Raw genomic sequence first — 22,785 nt, 5'->3', positions numbered from 1 at the left:
GTAGTTTGTTGAGCGGCGCGCGACTTTAAAAACGCGCAGCCGATCAGTCGGCAGCAGGCGGACATTCGCACGAAAATATCGACGAGGCGGGAAGTTCTTTCGTTTGCGAGATCGTTTTTGCGCGTTTCTGTAGAGCCTCACTTACTCCCTCCTGGCCACGTTCAACCAGTCTCTCTCTAACCATGGACTAGTCCCTCTCTGACACGACTAATCGGCAGCAGGGGACTGGGGATATTCTCTTCCATTTCTATATGAAGGTAGCAGCCAAAGGTCGCCATCATGCCGATGCATCCAGTTACCTCCACTTTGATGTATCGGGGGATCTGCACCATCCCGGACATCCTCTCCTACAGCGCTCCCGTCAACCTGCCTGAAGACGAGGTGGAAGGTGAGATGTGGCGCGCTAAATACTGCCGAAGTAGACTTCACCATACAGCGTAGAAGATGGACGCTGCTTTAATTTAACGTCATGTGTATCGCTATGATTTTTAATTCACGGTGAAGTTAAGTTGTGCTTCCTGCAGCACTTTTGGTCTATTGTCGAAGCGGAAGAATGTGAAGAGGCGCGCGGTCAGAACCTTGGACAGCGCTGCTCCTGTGCCGACCGCATGGCACGTGAGGAGCGCTGCTGCTAGTGCACAAGGAGGTAGCTGTGTAATTATATAGGATGTTCTTGTTTGAGAACGTTTAATAAGCATCTTACTAGTAATGTAATACGTGAGTTGACACTGGAAGTATAGAACAAGTCTTACGAATTCGATCTTTTTATTTAACAACGAGTTGTCTTGCTATCCTAGTTCCTTGCATGGTTTGTGTATTTGTTCCATACATTTCACCTTGGTTTCTGCTTTTAGACAAGCTCCTGTTGCGTGGCAAAATGCTGATTTATATAAACCCTCTCTGCATGAAATGACTGAAACTGGTTTGTAGAAGGCTAATGCCGATAATGGTCCATACAAAATAAAAACACCACCGGAATGTATTGCATAACATACAGCTGCTTACGGAACATTTGTACAACACCCAAAACTGCTAATAAATACACGTGTCATGATCCGATGAGCCAAAAAAACTGACTTGTAAACAAAACCCCCCAAAATGCATTGCCCTATTGCCTCAAATTATTCAAGCCTTTGGCGTCACAAGTCTGCGTCATCTGCACATCATCACGCCAGGAGCATGAACCCAGAACCACCCCGGTCCCCAAGGTTCTGGGCCGCAGCGTGAAGCGGCTCCAGTGCTTGGTTCCCACCCCGGTACGGCCGCGGCTACCTGTGGCAGCTCTCTCTCTTTAATGACGCTGCAGCACACAGGCCTCAGAGATGTTTAAATTAACCAGCGCTGCCAAGGAGCCAGGATCCTATCTTTAGAATCGCCGATGCTCCTATTTTCAGATTTTTTATCCTTTTATGCTATTATTCTCAGATGTACCATTTTTTTTGAATATCCTCTTTGTCACCTATGCTGTTTATAAGTAGCGCCTTGAGTGGATTCTGGTTGATTTTGTTTTTTGAGGTGTTTCTAGATTTGCCCGGATAGGCAACACAATCTGTCAAGGTGTCCCACAAGAGACACACGCAAGTGTTAATCACGACAAAAAAAAGCAACAATAATTGTACCGGTACACAGACCAGTGCTTCTTACCGAAAATAAGAAATGTCAGTTTGTTGCGATATGATTATAATCCCTAGAGATTGTAAAGGGTTTGACGTTGGATATGGTTACCTGTGGACCTACCTGTTGCAGCTCTCTCTTGTGAATGACGTTGCACCTCACAGGCAGACCCTGTGGTGCTCTCCTTCAAGTTGAACCAAACTTTGAATAGAATAGGAGAAGTGAAAAGGCAAAAGGTTGATGGGTTGTAAAGTAAACTAGAACCGCCTCTGGGTAAGGCTTCATCTTAACCTCTACAATTTTACAGGCCCTCATGTAGCGGGTCGTCAAACCATGGTGCCCACCACTTTGAAGCCCGCGAGAGAGCATCGTGAGAACGTACAGATCTACAAATTTGTGTTGGCAATTTATATCGGTCTGGCCCCTTCTGAGAAAAGCCAAATTTCTCTTTATCTTTTCACATCGTTATCCGGTCTATTTCAGGTAAAACGGTTTCGCTCTCCGATCAAAATCAGTTTGTGTTTCCAGTGTTTGTTTCACCTTGGCTTCATGTTGTTCAGTGGGCTACACGCGAGACCAATAGGACTATTTTTACTGTCCGGTATCCAACACGCCGATACACACATCAGCCGACTGAAGGGGTGATATACTGAGGTAGTCGAGGCGATGAAGCGGGTAGGACAATATGAGTCATCCCAGCAGCTCTGTCCTTATGGAGCTGATGCACCTGCGAGGGTTTGTCTGTTGAGGAGACTTTGCAGCAGCAGAAAGGAACAGACATGGCATCTGATACTCCATTCCCACGCAACGTTACGTGTGACACACACACCACACACACACACACACACACACACACACACGCACACACACACGCACACACACACACACACACACACACACACACACACACACACACACACACACACACACACACACACACACACACACACACACCACACACACACACACACACACACACACACACACACACACACACACTTGTCATGAGGAAAGCTCGCTGTGGTATTTATTACACAAGCTGTTGGGAAGGGCCAGAAGATGGATTGTTTAAATTCCCAATAGATGGGAACGTGGCATTTCTGGATACGATTTCTGATACATTCAAACTGCTAACTGGGCTGCTAGTTTAGTCCACTTTGACGCATGCTAACTCTTACCGCTATCGTTTATGCATGGCAGGGACGGCGGTAGAGCCAAGCCTAGGTCTACATGAACCTGTCATCTGTGTTTGGTGTGTACATCAATGCCTGTTCGTGGCGGTTGCCTCTTTCTGAAAACAACACCTGAGACAGAGGAGCTCCCCGTGTCGGTAGCGCAGCGAGGCTAGGCCATTTCAATGGACATCAAATTGCATTTCCGACATCTGCATTTAACCGTGTTTCCTCTCCAGTTGGGTGGAAGCTTGCTATCAGATATACTTGTCCACAGAGAGATCTATCCGGGATGATAGCGTGCTGCCAGGGAGCCAAGCTCCTATCCTTCTTAATCTTATTTTTTCTAGATTTTTTCAGATTTACCCTTTCCGAATATTTTCCTTGTGGCCCTATTTATAACAAATACCCTGAGTGGATTCGGTTTCATTTCTGGTTTTGAGGTGGTTGTACATTTTTCTGGATAGGCAGCACAATCTCGTAAGGTGACCACACAAGAGACACACCAAAGTGTTTGTGTACTGCGATGCAAACCAATGATGAAGAACCACTATAAATTAAAATTTTACCAGTGCATAGACCAGTGCGATCTTACAAAGAAAAGTAATTTTAGTACGTTGCGATAAATTACTTTGAAGTTGGATGTGGTTACCTGTGGACTTATGAGACACCGCTGGTCTCTGTGGCCTTCAGATGTCAACATGTCTGTCCAGGGCGCATTGGCGCAGTCTTGAGTGTGAGTGGTGGACGTGGTGGACGATGGGGGGTAGCAGACCCTTTTCCTCATCACGTGTGATGGCTTGTGATCTTCTGAGAGCCCGTGGAGGACGGGGATGATGTCAAACATATCTGCCGGTTAACCAGCGAACGAGCCTGATGTCACACAGAAAACTAATGTGTGCATGTACTGCTGGGTCCGTGTTTGTGTGTGTGAGTGTATTTAACTATATTAGTGTGTGTGTGTGCGTGCGTGCGTGCGTGCGTGCGTGCGTGCGTGCGTGCGTGCGTGCGTGCGTGCGTGCGTGCGTGCGTGCGTATTTGATATATATTCCTTCCATGAAAACCCTGATATAATATCAAGTGGAAGACCTTAATGGTTCACTGAGACCAGGATGTGTTGTTTAATTACCTTTGGGACACACCAGGACACAGCCCTCAGCAGCACGGTTAGACGATAGATACAGTAATTGGGAAAATATGCAATTATTCTAAAGCTTGATAACCGCAGTAAGGCATAACGCATAAGGCTCTTTTTAGTGTGTGTGTGTGTGTGTGTGTGTGTGTGTGTGTGTGTGTGTGTGTGTGTGTGTGTGTGTGTGTGTGTGTGTGTGTGTGTGTGTGTGTGTGTGTGTGTGTGTGTGTGTATCAGATGAAGAGTGATGAGTGATGGAGAGTGATGAGTGATGGAGTTCATAGTTCATCTAAATAATAAGCTTTTTTTCGTTTCAGAGTGCTTCAACGTGCAAGCGCAAACGCACGCACATGCACACGTTCATGCACATTTGTACACACATGCACGCACACACACACACACACACACACGCATGCATGCAGAGTAGCAATAAGCAGTGGTTTTAGGTCCAATGCCAAAGGTAATGTTAACAGAGACGATGGTTGTCTGAGAAAAACCTCAAAATATCTAAAAATATCTACTAAAGTAAAATGTTTGCCCACTGGGAGTTGACATTAGAGGCCTGTTTGTTTCCACCACAGGATGATGTGTAGGTTACACCATCATGTGGTGCTGGTGTTGTTGGTGATGGAGAGGGGAGGGGGGGAGGGAGGGTTACCAAGCATTTCTCTGCAGATACTAAGATGAATACAAATGAAGATATTTTGAGCTGCCAGCATCTGCCTGGCACAAAGGACATTATGCACCTAGCGTAGAGCTAGTGCAGGAGTAGTGGGAGTTGTGGGGGTGTGTGCATGCAAGAGGTCAACTAATGCTGTTTTAAAAGCGTATGCTACTAGGATGTGGACGTCCAAACACAACATAATGACAAGCTATGGTGGGAGCCAGTGTCTCCTAATAGCATGGGCAGAAGTGCGGCATTCGCTATGATTTGTTTATTTTAGTTTTTGGTGAATGTAAAAATAACTTGACAATTATGGAGCGATGCAATTGAACGGGGAGGTCTGTGAGCTTCCTGTCTGGAAGATTTCCTCTGAAGATGGTTTGAAGACAATACAACATTTCTTAGCTGTGTTGACAGTTGAATTGTAATGTGAATAGCACCAGTGGTTTGAATAATACAGCAACAGCGACACGAAACAATGCATCTATGGTTTATTTTACATCAGAATCAGAATCTGAATCTGAATGTTTTTATTGTCATTGCACAAAGTGCAACGAATTATGGGTAGAGGCTCTCAAAATAAGTGTTTTTTTAAAACAAAAGCTAAATTAGAAAAGGGTTATTTTTAAAAATATATATGGAATGTTAAAGAACTCAAACAAATGTATATATTTTAGAATGTCAGCCAATTTTAAAGGTCAAATTGGTATGATAATGCAATAATTTATAATTCTGCATTATTTAGAGAAATAACAGCTCTGGGGTAGAAACTGTTTTTTAGCCTATTTGTTTTTGATCTGATTGCCCATCATTGGAAACAAAAAATAAAAAAACAATGAAAGGGTGGAGAGAACCTTTAGAACGTTTTTACCTTGTGCATGTAAAAACTGTTCTCCCATTGTTCCGGTTCACAGACTTGTTGCGATTGCGATTCTCATCCTTAAAACCAGAACTGGATGGAAGAAAACACTGGTTGATAGAGGTCACTTCGATGAAAGAATTAGCCTTGTGGTTTTATCATAATAATGCCATTGCGTTTCCACTTAACACTAAAGCCCCACTACACCTCCCCTCCATCATTAACACCACCCCATCCTCAGAAATCAGCTTCACTACACCACTACCGCCATGACGAACATCACTTCCATCTTCTCCATCCTTATCCCCCTCTACCACCACCATCGTCATCACCCCCCATCATTTCACTATCTCCACCCATTTCCAACAGCACCATCATCACCATGCAACAGCTCCACTTAAGATGCAGCGTCAGCCAAACAGTTGGTGTCTCTTGTTCAGTTTGCTCTTATTTCAGTCTCAGACACCTTTGTGAACATCTGACAGGGAAGTCATCTCTCTCTCTCTCTCTCTCTCTCTCTCTCTCTCTCTCTCTCTCTCTCTCTCTCTCTCTCTCTCTCTCTCTCTCTCTCTGTATTAGTTCATAGAGCGCAACAGCTCTAGTTCCGGAAGTAAATTTCCATACATTTTCTCTATTTTTCTATTGACTTTTCTGAAGGTTGTTATTTCCAAAAAAATGTAAATATGCAATCCTGCCAATTATCTGTCAAGTTAGTGGTGACCATAAAACATTTGATTTGGGGTGAAAGAAAATTGGAAAACTGAAGGAATGGCAAAGGTACAAGACTGTACATTATTTTGTGAACGAATGAAGGAACTCCTCATCCCATAAATCATTGCAGTTTTTCCAACCCAACAACCTTGGTCATTATTATATTGTTTATATTTTGAATAAAAGTTGTTTCATATAGTGTATATAGTGTTGTCAGCAACATGATATGTTCCTTCATTGCTGACTGCAATCACCACATGTGCGTCAATCAATGCCGGTTCTACCAGAGCCTTTTAGAGAGAATCTTATCTTAATAGCTCTAGGTTCTACTGGTTCCAAACGAGTGTGGTTGCTAAGACACGGTCGATGATTATATAAGTTAACTACGTTACCTGTTTTTAATACATGTGAATTCAGTTTCATATTACAGTAATGTAATCACTCAACGTTATGTATTCCTAGCTTGTATACCACCCAAATGACTAAATGGCACCCACTCTCTCATCACTCATCATCAGCCACTTATCCGGGGTCGGGTCGCGGGGGCAGCAGCTCAAGCAGGGGGCCCCAGACTTCCCTTTCCTGGGCCACATTGACCAGCTCTGACGGGGGGATCCCGAGGCGTTCCCAAGCCAGTGTTGAGATATAATCTCTCCACCTAGTCCTGGGTCTTCCCCGAGGTCTCCTTCTCACTGGTCGTGCCTGGAGCACCTCCCTAGGGAGGCGCCCAGTGGGCATCCTTACCAGATGAACCACCTAAACGGACTACTTTCTAAGCAGAGGAGTAGTGGCTCTAATCCAATTTCTTCACTGATGGCTAAGCTTCTCTCCCTATCTCAAAGGGAGACGTGAGTCATCCTGCTGTGAAAACTCATTTCGGCCGCCATTTCGTAACCGCAAACTCGTTCTTTCGGTCATAACCCATCCTTCATGACCATAGGTGAGGGTAGGAACGAAGATTGACTGGTAGATTGAGAGCTTTGCCTTCCGGCTCAGCTCTCTTTTCGTCTGTGCGGTAAAGCGAATGCGATACCGCCCCCACTGCTCTGATTCTCCGGCCAATCTCACGCTCCATCGTCCCCTGACTCGTGAACAAGACCCCGATGTACTTGAAGAACTCCTTCACTTGGGAAAAGGACTCATTCCCTACCCGGAGTAGGCTGCCCAGCCGCTTCACAATCGGCTGCGAACCGATCCAGTGAGTGCTGAAGGTCACAGGTCGATGATGCGATCAGGACCACATCATCTGCAAAAAGCAGGGATGAGATCCTCAGCACACCAAACTGCAAACACTCCCCACCATGAATATGCCTCAAACAGGATTGGTGAAAATGCGCAGCCATGGCGGAGGCCAACACCCAACGGGAACATATCCGACCAACTGCCAAAAACGCAGAAACAGCTCTCGTTTTGGGAGTACGGAGATTGGATGGCCCTGAGGAGTGACCCCCTCACCCCATACTCTCGCAGCACCTCCAACATGTCTCCTACAGTGGTACGCCTTCTCCAAATCCACAGAACACATGAAGACCGCATGGGCATACTCCAAGGAGCCCTCCACGATCCTTGCCAGAGTCAAGAGCTGCTCTATGGTTCCACGTCAGGGGTGGAATCTGCATTGTTCCTCTTCCACCTGAGGTTCGACTATCGGCCGAACCCTCCTTTCCAGCAACTTGGATTAGACTGGAACAGGGAGGCTGAGTAGTGTGATACCCCGGTAATTGTCACACACTCTCTGGTCCCCCTTTTTGAACAGGGGAACCATCACTCCGGATTGCCACTCCTTTGGCACTGTCCCAGACTCCCACACAATGTTGAAGAGGCGTGTCAACCTAGACAGTCCCTTCACATCCAAAGTATTTCAGCATTTCTGAATCGATCTCATCAAATCGTAAATAGCACTGCTAGTGCTATATTATATTCTATATCAACTTATTTTTCAACATGTAGAGCTCAATTCCTCTACTTCTCTAACAACCACTCTCTACATTTCCATTAACCTAAGGGCAATCATGATTGCTGCGCTAAGCGATCGACCTCAGTGGCAGCAGCTATCGACCACTTGACTTTCGCAGGTGCGATAAATGTTTCCAACAGCGAGCTCCCCCAATCAAAGATGTCATGTTACACTTTAGGATTTTGGGTAGAAAACATGTTTCTTAAAACCTTTCTTTAACTTGTGGCTTCTACAGGAGCATATACCATCGTTAGAATCGTCGGTATACAAGTGCTTATGGTAAGAATACTTTGCATGGTTACGACATTATGGCATAATCAAAACCTCTATGCAGAATATTAATTGGATTTTCCCTTCTGGAGCCATACTGTTGCTCTATTGCGAGCTGATAATAATGGACTTGGCCTATGTGGTATTAAAAGTGTTTGTGACTTTGACAGCAGTTTTGACATCGCTGTTTTCCTGTTCTGCTGGTGAAAAATGAGGCTAGATCTCCAGAGTCTGAATCAGTGGCGTGATGCTATGTATAAATTGTTTCTTTATAGACAAAGAGTGATGAAACTAGTGTTCATTAGTCATTATTAACTAAGGAATTTCTCCTTTTTAAACACTTAATTGGGTACATTTTCTTAAATATAATTTCAGTTTGCATGTTCTTCACATTAATGTAAACATTAACACGTGTATGGATTTCGAATTACAATAAAAGGGTTTCAGAGTCATTGCAACGCACGTTATATATCTCTCTCTCTACCACTCTCTCTCCCTCTCTCTCTGGCTCTTTATCTCTCTCTTTCTCTCTCTCTCTCTGGCTCTTTCTCTATCTCCCTCTCATGCCCTCTCTCTCTGGCTCTTTATCTCTCTCTCGATCTTTATCTCTCTCTCTCTCTCTCTCTCTCTCCTCTCTCTCTCTCTCTCTCTCTCTCACTCTCTCTCTCTCTCTCTTTGTCTCTCTCTCTCTTTGTCTCTCTCTCTCCTTCTCTCTCTCTCTCTCTCTCTCTCTCTCTCTCTCTCTCTCTCTCTCTCCTCTCTCTCTCTCTCTCTCTCTCTCTCTCTCTCTCTCTCTCTCTCTCTCTCTCTGTCACTCTCTCTCTCTCTCTCTTTTCTCTCTCTCTCTCTTGTTCTCTCTCTCTCTCTCCTTCTCTCTCTCCTTCTCTCTCTCCTCTCTCTCTCTCTCTCTTCTCTCTTTCTCTCTCTCTCTCTCTCTCTCTCTCTCTCTCTCTCTCTCTCTCTCTCTCTCTCTCTCTTCTCTCCTCTTCACTCTCTCTCTCTCTCTCTCTCTCTCTCTCTCTCTCTCTCTCTCTCTCTCTCTCTCTCTCTCTCTCTCTCTCTCTCTCTCTCTCTCTCTCTCTCCTTCTCTCTCTCTCTCTCTCCCTCCCTCCCTCAAAGTGTAGCAGGGTCCTCTCTTCCAACTTGCCATGCCAATTTCAGCATGGCCCACTCAGCTCAGTGTAGATGGTCCTTGAAATATGATGTGGTAATAAGAACAGTAATTAGATCTGTGGTTGCAGAGGAGAGAGATGGAGGATGTTCCATCGTTGTATGGGGAGGTAGGGCTCGTTGAAGTTTTAATGGACACTGAAACCAGAAAAAAATTGTACTCTGAAATGTATTTCTGCCTGGGAAAGGCTTGCCTTCCTGCTCTTTTTGGTGGGTGTTTTGTGTGATGTCACGCAAGATGATTCACGATTCAAATTGATTCATTTTATTTGAGGTAAAAGGATATGTTATACAGTTCAGGTTGTTTATTTTTATGATTTGAACAATTTCTATATCAGGTGTTTTGATGAAGGTGCATTGATGAATTCACAGTCTGGAAAAATAGCATTAAAGGAGACATATTATACCACCAGATCAGTCTACCAGCCTACCCAGTGGACTGAAGTAAACGTTGCTCATCTATCCAGCACAGATCTAGGTGGACACACCCACTAGTGATGTCATATGGGGCCGATTTTCGAAACGGCTTGTAAGGCTAATCACACTCACACCTGGTGGTATAACATTACTCCTTTCAAATTAAAAGCTTTCGGCTTTTTTTTCGTGAGAAATTCTTCTTAAGTAGGTTTGTTGTTCCCAGGGTGTTAAAAACATTCTGATGCATAATTGAGGTCAGATGAATAGTCTAGTCACGATGTAGCCTGGACTTCAGCAGTCTCAAGGATAACCAGGTTTCACTCTCCGCCTCTTAGGGCCAGTAGTACCAATATGAAGAGTCTGCAAAACAACCCAACAAACAATAACAGATTCCCTTAGAGATTAATTTTACTGGTATATCACATCAATAAGGGGTGTACTTTAAAGACAAAAACATTTGTCTTTCTTTTGAGAATATGGTACCATTTTGCCCTGTCAGCCTTTTTGAGAATTTTATCAAAATCAAACACCATTCTGCTTCATCCCAACTAGAATATACTGGAATTTGTGTTCCTAAAGTTTCCAATGTACCTACCCTTAAATTAGACCAATATCCTGATTCTACGGTCACATCATTCTCAGTTCATGACTTATACGTTTCAACAATGCTTTGTTTAGAATTCTAGTCCACACTTACCGCCAATAGTCAATAGTCCTGCGGGGAGACATGAGATCAATCACTGTATTGATCCATGTCATCATCATTGATCAAGTGGAACTTGGCTCTGGTTGTTTTAATGGGAAAGTAACTTTCTTAAGTTAAAACTTTTCTCTAACCGTGCAATCATGCTTAGACTGGTTAAGACCCTTATTGATGTTTGGCTTCAAAACACTGAGTCCGGTCAGGAGACTGAAGTCATCATTGAGTAAATTGTGTTTCTCATGTTATATAGTTGTATAAAGGGATCAGTTTTATGTATAACATAGTGCATAAGATATATTTGGTATTTTGTTTGTGTGTGTGTGTGTGTGTGTGTGTGTGTGTGTGTGTGTGTGTGTGTGTGTGTGTGTGTGCGTGCGTGCGTGCGTGCGTGCGTGTGTGTGTGTGTTTGTGCTTGTGTGTGTTATTAATCTGGTGCGTCTCAGTCAACACGGTAATCAGACACTCTACATGCACACTGTCGAACAGCCAGCATGCTCATCACACCGGCCGTGTCCTTCACCTCCCCAGAAAGCAGTGTCTCAAGAAGTCCACTTGTGTAAGCCGGCCATGTTCTTCACCCTGTTGAATTGGCATTTGATTGAGAACCAAGCTCTGTATTCCACTACCGCCTGGGGGCCCGGCCGCCAGCGGGGGGAGCGGGAGTGAAGACATGTATTTCCATTTCGATTTTAGAAATGAGGTGCGATGTGTTTGGAGCGACAATTGTAGACTCTAAGGTGTCTTCGATTGTCCTCCAAACCAAACAAAATAAATGACCCTCTAAGATTAATATAGAATTGCAGAATATGAACCGTGTCCAGCCCACTGAGGAAGAGAAGCTGAGCAGGGATTGGTTGGTTGCTTGTAATGCAATGCGGAGGCTTCTGATGTTTTTTTCTCCACATCTGACCTCTATTTGGGTTCTCTGCTGCAGGAATATCGGTTCGGCTCTTAATGTAGGCGAAGGAACGGAGACAGAAACTGCAGCCTCTATTTTACTGACGAAGAAGAAAATGGACAGACGCATCATCTCACTGCAATGTTAATCTTCCAGGGTAATCTCAGGTATAGAAGCTATCACAGTGTCACACTGTAACTTTAATCTTCGAGGGTAATCTCAGGTATAGAAGCTATCACAGTGTCACGCTGTAACTTTAATCTTCCAGGGTAATCTCAGGTATAGAAGCTATCACAGTGTCACGCTGTAAATGTAATCTTCCAGGGTCATCTCAGTTAGCGACCGCAGCGTCTCACTTTAACGTTAAGCTTCCTGGTTCATCTCAGGTATAGAAGTGACAACAGCCATTCCTCCTCTCTGCAGCTTAACCTTTTACACACAGTTTTTTGAGCCATTTTTCTCTCGTAATCTTGGGACAGCTTTAGTGATTTGACTGACGGGGAGAATTTGTTCATTCAAACCTGAGAAAAGAGGTTTGAATGAAGAAAAAAACTGAACTGACAAGAAAGTATTTTATTTTCTCCCTGCTGCCATTCGCGCCTCAACCCAGTCAGCTTATACCTGCTGCAAAGGCTTTTATTCTTGATAAATCATTAATCATTAATAAATTATTATTGGTGGTGCCTCTTTTCTTCAAAAGGGGTTACTGATCCTCTGTTGTAGCTTTTGTTATATCTTGTTCCTTTGAGGCCCAAGGTACTGTCTGGAAAATGAATATCTACCAAGTGATCCAAGAAAGGTTTCCTCGGTATAAAGAACTTCCTGGCCCCTGAATACCCTTCTAGGCCCTTTGCAGCTAGAGCTGGATTAATGCTTAGAGGTAGTGCACCGAGGTAGAGTGCACGCACACACAACCATACACACACAAATACACGCACACATGCACGCACGCATGCACGCACGCACTCACCCAAAATCGTATACGTACGCACGCAAGCTCCAACAGAAACACAAACATGCACACACACACACACACATGCAAACATGCACACATGCACAGTACACACAAGCGCACGCACACACGCACGCACGCACACACGCACGCGCACACACACACACACACACACACACACACACACACACACACACACACACACACACACACACACACACACACACACACACAAACACACACACACACCAGTAAAAGGGATTGAATGTGCTCAGTGGATCTTCATTAGGCTCTTACCTAACGAGTGAGTGAGGAGTGTGAATGATGTAATCACACTATGGCTACAGATCTAAAGAAGCCCCAATAGATATAGAAGAGTACAGTCTGACTCTTGAGATTACATCCCATCATACCCATGACCTCGGAATTAGCCGTGTGGATGCAAAGAATCTTAGTGTGGTAGCAAGAATGAGACGATATATGACCCAGGGGGCCAATATGAGTCCATACATAAAGGGTGTCTGCCTCTCTGTTGGAGGTCTCTGTGGAGCAATGCATCTTCCTTACATGTGCATTTAGCATTCAAACAGTCTTCTTGTTTTGCTCAGCGACATAGTTAGCGACGGAGCACAATCCACTTCACATACAGACAAACAAGTCTTCTCCAGAGACAGTTTAAGAATAAGGTCGACGTGGACTTAACACATTGGGGAGCCGTGGGATCCCTCAAATGGGCATTTACCAGAGATGAGGATCTCAATTGTTCAGCTGAAGTCCCACTATCGTTTCACTGTGAGGGAGCACTGCAGCGCACTTCATGCAAGTTGTTTGTGTGTCATCAGATGGTGGCTGTTCTTAATGTTGGCCAAAAGCACATTTCCAACCAAGGCAGAAAATGTAAATGTCCATTCAGTTCTCTTCTATATCTATCCTATAAAACTCATGCATTTATACATTTTTCTAATCTGTTTGTCTGTCTGTCTTTTAGGGCTGGGATTAACAAAATTTGATTGCGATTTCTATTTTAGCGTCATACGACATGTCTGTACATTGTTTTGGATTCGAACATTTTCTATTTGACCATTTTGTGTATTTTTTTAAGGCGAAATGTCAAAGCACTCAGTTGCAAAGTGTTTATTGGGAGAGACATGCTGAACAAATACATCATGATTTCAAACTCAAAAATAATCGTTTGAATCCTGGTTTCAATATTGACAAAAATTATCGTGATTATGATTTTTTCTAATCTAACAGCCCTACTGTCTTTCCTTCTGTCCGTCTGTCTGTGAGTTTGCCTCTCTCCTTTTCTCTGTTTCTCTGTGTCCCTGTCTCTCTGTGTTTGTCTCTGTCTCTCTCCCTCTTTTTGTCTCTCTTTCTGTATGTGTGTTTGTGTGTGTGTGTGTGTGTGTGTGTGTGTGTGTGTCTATGACTGTGTTTGTGTGTTTGTGTGACTCTCTCTCGCTCTTGTTCTCTCTCTATCTCTCTTCCTGTCTGTCCTTCTTTCTCCCTCTTTTTTAGAAATCTGTCAGATGGCGTCCCATGAGTCCTGTGGGCCTTCCTTGAAGTCCATTCAGGACATTTAGAACATCAAAGAAAATCATAGGAAGGGTTCAGACAAGAGAGAGAGAGACCGAGATTGAGCAAGAGAAAAATAGGGAGAGAGGGAGAGAACAAGATAAGGAGAGAGATTTGTAGAGAGGGAGATGGAGGGATAAAGAGAGGGAGAAGGATGGAGAGAGAGAGGGAGAGTTGTGGAGAGATGGAGGGAGAAAGAGGCAGATACAAAGAGAGAAGGAGGGACAGAAAAAAAGGGAAGAGAGAGAGGGAGAGGGAGAGGGAGATTTGAAATTAACATACAGAGGAACTGCAGTGCATCTACATGGGGTCCAAATAGTTGAATTAAACGAACAACATCACACGTGTTGTGTTAAGTCACCCGTGCAAGGATGATGTCAGAATCAACCATGCAGCAAAGACTTTTATTATAAGGGATTGCTGTGCATTTGTCATGGCTTCGCTGTGTCTGATTCTACAGTCTGCTGTTGTGATTGGCAGAATGGCGTCCATGCAATACGTAAATAAAACAGTTCACTGTTAACATTCTAGGGTAAAGGTGCTTCTGTGTTTCGTGGCACTCCAAAACGCAGTCTGATGTCTGATGTCTGATGTCTGATGTCTGATGTCTGATGTCGGACACAGTGGACCCTCTGCGTTTGGCAGTGACCATGGCCTGTCATCAGTAAATCAAGCTTCAGAGAGGGAAGCGCTTTCTGGCATTGCCCTAGCCCCCTATTCCACGGTGGGTTCTTGGTTGTGCTGCCTGGGATGTGGCACAGGTGTTCTTTTAATCACTGAGCCAGGGAGCCCAGGTCTGGGAGCAGACTGGCTCAGGTGGACACCGGTGGATTGCTTTCCCTAAGCACCAGGCTCACCCAAACACCCAGCAAAACCCCCCGAAAACATACACACACATCTATATATATATTTCTTCATTATTTACACCTGGGGGCTTGGTCCCAAAAGACCTTCGGGTAATAGCTTTGTTGTGAGAAATGGCTTCATGGAATTCCCTGGTCAGTGTATTATTATAACTTTGTAATAAATTGGACGGCGTGTTGTAATCCATTGCTTTGCGTGATTGGCAGGTATAACCCATCACTGTGGATGGATTTCTTTGTGATGAGGTGGCTTGGGTTCAACAACACTATGTCCTCCACGCCTGGAAACCTATTTTATAAACAGGGACCAAAACACATTGAATACCATCATTCATAACGCGTTGTGTTTTGTCTGTCGGTCTGTAGATTCAGGCTCGGGGCTACGTCCAATGATGAAACTGTAATATATGTCAAAACATTTTCTTTCAAAATGTTTCAGTGCTATGTAGTGAAGGCTGAAGTAACACATTCGGAGGAAGCTTCCCTCTTGTCTGGTGAATGATTTATTTGGTGTACATATGGCAGAGGTAAACATTGATATATATATATGTTGTGATAACGCTTATGTTTTCGTATGAATAGCAATGTGTTTTTTATCCCTGCGCTAAGGGGCTAATGTAAAACGCTACGCTAATTTCCCTAAACTCCACAGAAGAATCTCACATTAAGATTCTCATGGAGTATTTTCAGTATCTGTTTCCAGCTAAACACAAGATCCAACAACGTGACTTCTGGAGATGGTGTGTGCTTAACACATAGACATGGTTAAGCCTTGTCGCGCTGAGACTTTGTATGTTAATTGTCTAATGTCACATTAGTATGTGGCTCAATGCAGGAACTTAAATAGGAGAAGGAGTGCATATAAATGAAGGGATTTGTGAGTGGTGTCGTGGTGGCAACCAGGGTATGGGCTTGGGCAGTTTTCAAACGTAGGGCAGAAGGAATTCTAAGAGGAAGACAATAATAAAGTAATGTAATATATATTAGAACCAGAGGGAAACAGAAGAGAGAGATTCGGGTGTTAAAGATCCCTTTGTCTCCTGAAATTATTTCGCAAGTCATGGGGTTTAAACTCAGCAGAAAGGTCATGGACACTGTTTCATTTATATATTTATGAATTTATATGAAACTGGCAGTTAGGTCATGAATAATATTTGTATTGATATGGGTTACTCTGGCAAAGGTGTGCTGTTAATATGATCGTAGATATTGACAATAGAACAATAGACAATAAAATAGGTTTATCAATGAATTCAGTTGGAGTATTGTTTGTGTGTTCATTCAGAGCATTGTTTGAATGTTAAGTCGGACAAATGTTTGAATTTAGAGCTAGAGTGATGTTTGAATAAATAAGAACAGTAATGCTTGAATGTCAGTTACAGTGATGTTTGAAGACATACGTATAATAGTAATGCTTGAATTTCAGTTATAGTGATGTTTGCATGTTGTAAGTAGAGTCATGTTTGGAAGTGGAAACCGACCCATTTTTCAATCCAGCAGCCTCATAGGCACATGACACATGGTGATACGCACTGCAGAATCCAACCTCATGATGTTCTAGCCTCGTCGGCTGTGATTCGCTGTCCGTCCACATGCCTCTTTGCGTGTTTCATTTCTCCGTGTTTGAGAGTGATTCGAGGTGTGATGTACGGGGAGTGTGTAGCGCCGACCACATCCCTCCGCCATGTCCGCTGTGGTGGAGGGAGAGCTGTTGTCCTGCACCATATCATGCAGCCCCCGTACCGCGATGACTCAGCCATTGATGCGGCAAAACAAGAGTCTCTGTGGAGCGCTGAGCGGCTCCCTCTTCACATGCCCTCCTCTTCACATGCCCTCCTCACTGTGTGTGTGTGTGTGTTTGTGTGTGAAAGGTTGTTTGTGTGTGTTTCCTCTGTGAATAAAATTGGATGTGGTCTTCATTTATACATTTATGTGTGTGTGTGGGTGTGTGTTTGTGTGTGTGTGTGTATGTGTGTGTGTGTGTGTGTGTGTGTGTGTGTGGTGTGTGTGTGTGTGTGTGTGTGTGTGTGTGTGTGTGTGTGTGTGTGTGTGTGTGTGTGTGTGTGTGTGTGTGTGTGTGTGTATGTGTTGTGGTCTTCTGTTGTTCATTTGTGTGTATGTGTGTGTGTTGTGTTCTTCTTTTGTGCATTTATGTGTGTGTGTGTGTGTGTTGTGTTCTTCTGTTGTGCACTTGTGCGTATGTCTGTGTGTGTGCACCCTTCTGTTTTTTTGACCGCATGCTTCTGTTTTTTGTCAATCTGTGTGTTAGCAGATATTTTCCTACTAAATGACGTATACAAGCGTGTATAACATTTGTTCATATATATGTAACCTGTGTCTGTGTGTGTTTGTGCGTGTGTGTGTGTGTGTGTGTGTGTGTGTGTGTGTGTGTGTGTGTGTGTGTGTGTGTGTGTGTGTGTGTGTGTGTGTGTGTGTGTGTGTGTGTGTGTGTGTGTGTGTGTGTGTGCTGTGCAGAGATCCGCGAGGCCTTCAAGGTGTTCGACCGGGACGGGAATGGCTTCATCTCCAAGCAGGAGCTGGGCATGGCCATGCGCTCGCTGGGCTACATGCCCAACGAGGTGGAGCTTGAGGTCATCATCCAGAGGCTGGATATGGACGGTGAGGGCCCACCTTACACTGCAGCACACACTGCAACACACACACACCTTACACTGCAGCACACACTACAACACACACACACACCTTACACTGCAACACACACTGCAACACACACAGACACCTTACACTGCATCACACACTACAACACACACACACACACACCTTACACTGCATCACACACTGCAACACACACAGAGACCTTACACTGCATCACACTCTAGAACACACACACACACACCTTACATTGCAACACACACACACTGCCAACTTACACTGCAACATACAGACACATACCTTACACTGAAACACACACACACACCTTACACTGCAACACACACACACACACACACACACACACACACGCACACAGACACACACACACACACACACAGACCTACGCGCACACACCAGCACAAACACATTTAACAATGCAACACACACGCACACTCTACACACCGCAACACACACACGCTCACACAATTCAACACACACGCTGCACCACACACCGGACACTGGAACACAAACCGGACACTGCAACACACACTCACACCCCTTACACTGCAAAACACACACACACGGAAACTAACTCTTACACTAAACTAAATCTACACACTGGCACAGTACTAGTATCGACTTGTAGATCAAATGAATTACTAGCTCAGGAAATACAGCAGCTCCATCACTTTTTACTCCTAACTCCTTTTCTTCAGTTTCACATTCATTTCCTCTAAATTGCATTCTCCCACCATTTCAGAGCAGCGTGGGAAAATCAATACATTTTTGAAACACACACACACACACACACACACACACACACACACACACACACACACACACACACACACACACACACACACACACACACACACACACACACACACACACACACACACAGGTTTAGAACAGGTTTAAGATTCTCTTGAGGAAACAGTGAATTAAACATAACAATGTACATTAAGGGGTAAGTTCTACTTTAATAACAAGCGGATTATCCTTGAACCATCGGGTACACATTGTATAACCACAACCGATTAAACAAAACACAACTTGTGCTGTGCCTCCACAACGACCGATGATTCACAGCTGCTCTCCTGCTCCCTCACAGGAGACGGACAAGTTGACTTTGAAGAGTTTGTGACCCTCCTGGGACCCAAGCTGACAGCGGGAGGGCTGCCAGATAAGTTCAACGGCACCGACTTTGATTCGGTCTTCTGGAAGGTAATCACCAGACTGTGCAACTACGTAATAGCCAACGCAAGGGCAGTAAGAGCAGAGGGAGTACCGGAGTCATCAGAGTCTAACGAGGTGAAATGCTGACGCAGTGATAAACGCAATGTGCCCCACACACTGTCCCACGGGCAAGCTTCAATCCCCAATGACGACTCATAAGGACGACATCCTTGTGTGAACATTGATCGTTTTCAATATTCAAAGAAACATTTAGTGAAGCGCAGGGAGGAGGGCGTGTATCAGTGAGGTGTCGTTGCTGGGGGGGGGATCCATGCAGCCTTTTCACAGCCAGTTTTGCACCAATTCTTCTCTAAAGAAGATTTTATTTTTTTTCTTCAAGAAGATTTCAGAATAGCTATCCTGCGGGGACACCCTTCGATATCATTTGTGCATTAACCTAAATTAGCACGTCAACAGATAGGATCTCCTTTGGTGACAGTTTGCTGAGATAATTACCTGCTCACCGTGACAACGTAATGGAATGTATAGGTTAAAGCCTCCTGTTCGACGGCGTGCAAGATCCGTCAGAACAGGGCTGTGATAACGACCCCGGCCATAACGAGGAGCAGACAGCAGGCGTTAAGACACAAAGCAAAACACAGAAGGAAAGTGAGATGGATCAGCGGGCAGACTGTTGCAACCGTAAAGTACATGGTGCAACCGGGAAAGAAAGATGGGAAAAAAAATGTATGGTTGTACTGTTGATTGTGGGGCTCGATCAAACACGATAACCGTGTTTGTTGTGAAATTGTTACACGTGGTATTGGTGATGGGTTTATTAGAATGTGTTTCTGTCCTTAAGCTTAAATTGTGAAAGAAGACATCAATACATTGGTTGTTTCAGAAAAAATATTAATAACTTGGGTCCTTGGGATGAACTTAAATTCTATTTGTATCCTGCATTATTCATTCAACCACACAGAACCATTATTCACATCAGTGGTGTATGTATGTGTGTGTGTGTGTGTGTGTGTGTGTGGTGTGTGTGTGTGTGTGTGTGTGTGTGTGTGTGTGTGTGTGTGTGTGTGTGTGTGTGTGTGTGTGTGTGTGTGTGTCTTTGTGTGTGTGTGTGTGTGTGTGTGTGTGTGTGTGTGTGTGTGGTGTGTGTGTGTGTGTGTGTGTTTGTGTGTTTGTGTGTGTGTGTGGTGTGTGTGTGTGTGTGTGTGTGTGTGTGTGTGTGTGTGTGTGTGTGTGTGTGTGTCTTTGTGTGTGTTTGTGTGTGTCTTGTGTGTGTGTGTGTGTGTGTGGTGTGTTGTGTGTGGTGTGTGTGTGTGTGTGTGTGTGTGCGTGCGTGCGTGCGTGTGTGTGTGGTGTGTGTGGTGTTTGTGTGTGTGTGTGTGTGGTGTGTTTGTGTGTGTGTGTGTGTGTGTGTGTGTGTGTGTGTGTGTGTGTGTGTGTGTGTGTGTGTGTGTGTGTGTGTGTTTGTGTGACTCTGTTAATGTGTGTGTCTATATACGTTAGAGTGTGTCTTTGCCCTGCTATTGCTCTAAAATGGAAGTATCCTTCTGGGAAGTAATTGAATGCGCCTGTGTGTGTATGTACATGTGTGCTTGCGATCACATGTGTGTTTGTGGATCTGCATGTGCGACCATGAGTTCCCCCAGTGTGACATGCAGAAGCTGACCGTGGAGGAGCTGAAGAGACTGCTGTACGACACGTTCTGCGACCACCTGACCATGAAGGACATCGAGAACATCATCATGACGGAGGAGAACCACATTCAGAACCCCGAGGACTGCCTGGTGGACATCGACAGTAAGACAGAACAGACAAAACGTTCAGAACACACGGAACACACGGAACACACGGAACACACGGAACACACGGAACACACGGAACACACGGAACACACAGAACTCGCAGAACACTCAGAACACACAGAACACAGACACCACACAGAACGAAGAACAACACACAGGGCGCACAGAGCACAGAACAACACACAGAGCACACAGAACACATAGAGCACACAGAACACTCAGAACACACAGAACAAAGAGAACAGACAAAACATGCCGAACACACAAAACACGCAGAACAAATAGAACACAAAGAACACAGAACAATACACGTAACAGAACACAAAGAACACATAGAACACAGAACAACACACAGAACACAGAACAGCACACGGAACTCACAAAGCACATCGAACACAGAACAACACCCAGAACACAGAACAACGCACGGACCACAGAAGTACAAACAGAACACACGGAACCCATGGATCATAGAACACAGAACATATAGAACACACAGAACCAAAACAACACACTGAGCAGGCAAAATAGGCGGAACACACAGAACACATGAAACAAACAGAACAAACAAAACACATAGAACAGGCGGAACACACAGAAATCAGAACAACACATGAAACACGCAGAAGATGCAAAACACATAGAACCATGTTCCAACACACATCAACTAACTGCAAAGCTACTTTATTCTCATGTTTTTTAAATACAGTGAATTCACTCACAGGTCATTAGGGAGCAGGTAGGCTTTAGGCACGCTCCTCATCAGGCCTACAGCTTAGACTGTGGACAGTACGGGGAAAAAGTATGTTGACCAAACCCGTCCTGTTGGGACCACGACAACACCCTGGACCCAGGTCCATACATTGTCCATCTCTCTACATCCTTTGTTGCAACCTGTTTTGTTGTTTCCTAATGTTATGCTTCATATTTATTTAATAGTTTAATAGTTTATTATATTTCTCTACGACTGCGTAGTTTATGCTTCCATGTCCTAAGAACTGAATTGTTCGGAATTTCCCTATTATGCTGGGCATTTGATAAATAAAACACTTTTGACATTACATCATTGCAGGGCCCAGGTCAAAGTCAAGCCTGTCCAGTTCAGGAAAAAATTAAGGAAAAAATGATTTGGAATAAACTTAACTTTTTTTTGTTTAAGAAACAAGTTAAAAAATGATAAAGAAAAGTTATTCTTGTAAAAGGATTACAGAGAGAACCTGTGGAGTGGAGACCTGGGGGATGGGGGGGGGCGGCGGGATGAATTCATCTTGACTCAATTTACCCCAACTCAATTGCCAGGCTGCTTCAAGAACTTAATAAAGCCCCGGTTATAAACATCCTTATTGGTTCCAAAGAGCTTATTCTGCCACCTTCGAGAAAATTAGATAACGCTCGTCTGTGGTCTACTCCGCTCCTTTCCTGTGGAAATGATCGGGCTACGGTCCATTCCTTTGTGAAGCTCCATCACCATTGTAATCTTAACGCAATTTTGCGTACCGAATCAGCAGTGAAAACAATCATTCCTGGAATTCTTCGTGTTTGTGAACGTCCTCATTCTGGGATGTTTTGTCTCTCATTTAGAGAGACAAAACTAGACTAGACTCCTCCTACCCAGTCAGCCGTTCAGTAAGACTTGATTCAATTGGACCGGAGACAATGTCTGATTATGATAATGCTCTCTTCCCACCAGGCTCCAGCCCCACGGTGAAGCAGATGTATGATTCTGTTTCTCCCTCACCTTGGTTCCTCTCTGCCCAATAGGCTCCAGCACTAAGCAGACGTTTGATCATTTCCCCCCCCTCACCTTGGTTCTCCCCTCTGCCCGCTAGGCTCCAGCCCGACGGTGAAGCAGACCTGCGTTCGGAAGAGTCTGATCTGCGCCTTCGCAATCGCCTTCATCATCAGCGTCATGCTGATCGCAGCCAATCAGGTGCTCCGGAGCGGCATGAAGTAGGACTCGAGAGCTGAGGATGATCCTGGACTCACTACAAAAAACAGCAACACATGTGGAGAACAAAACACACAAAACAAAACCGACACGAAACTGTAGTGGTGATGATGCCCTCGGGTCTTCAGGAGAAGATATCGCTGCAGCGACTCGCTGACAACTTACAGAGCCCCTCAGAATATACTATATCCTCATCGTCCTGTGATACGTCCTCCATGCGCTACCCATTGTGGTGTTTGCGTGTGTGTTTGTGACAAAATGTGAGTGCGTG

General features: G+C 44.5%; 1 protein-coding gene across 1 annotated transcript; it reads left to right on the top strand.

Annotated features, from left to right (window-relative positions):
* Positions 1 to 279: 279 nt before the first annotated feature.
* On the top strand, positions 280 to 22,520 carry LOC130384742 (calcium-binding protein 7). Its single transcript, XM_056593064.1, has 6 exons — positions 280 to 388; positions 17,433 to 17,576; positions 18,682 to 18,794; positions 20,411 to 20,561; positions 21,658 to 21,660; positions 22,396 to 22,520. The coding sequence occupies exons 1-6, from the start codon at positions 280 to 282 to the stop codon at positions 22,518 to 22,520; spliced, it is 645 nt and encodes a 214-aa protein (XP_056449039.1).
* Positions 22,521 to 22,785: the final 265 nt, after the last annotated feature.

Source organism: Gadus chalcogrammus, chromosome 6, assembly GCF_026213295.1.
Source record: "Gadus chalcogrammus isolate NIFS_2021 chromosome 6, NIFS_Gcha_1.0, whole genome shotgun sequence".
Lineage (NCBI taxonomy): Eukaryota > Metazoa > Chordata > Actinopteri > Gadiformes > Gadidae > Gadus > Gadus chalcogrammus.
Note: the sequence above shows the minus strand (reverse complement) of the source record. Positions and strands in the feature narration are given on the sequence as shown.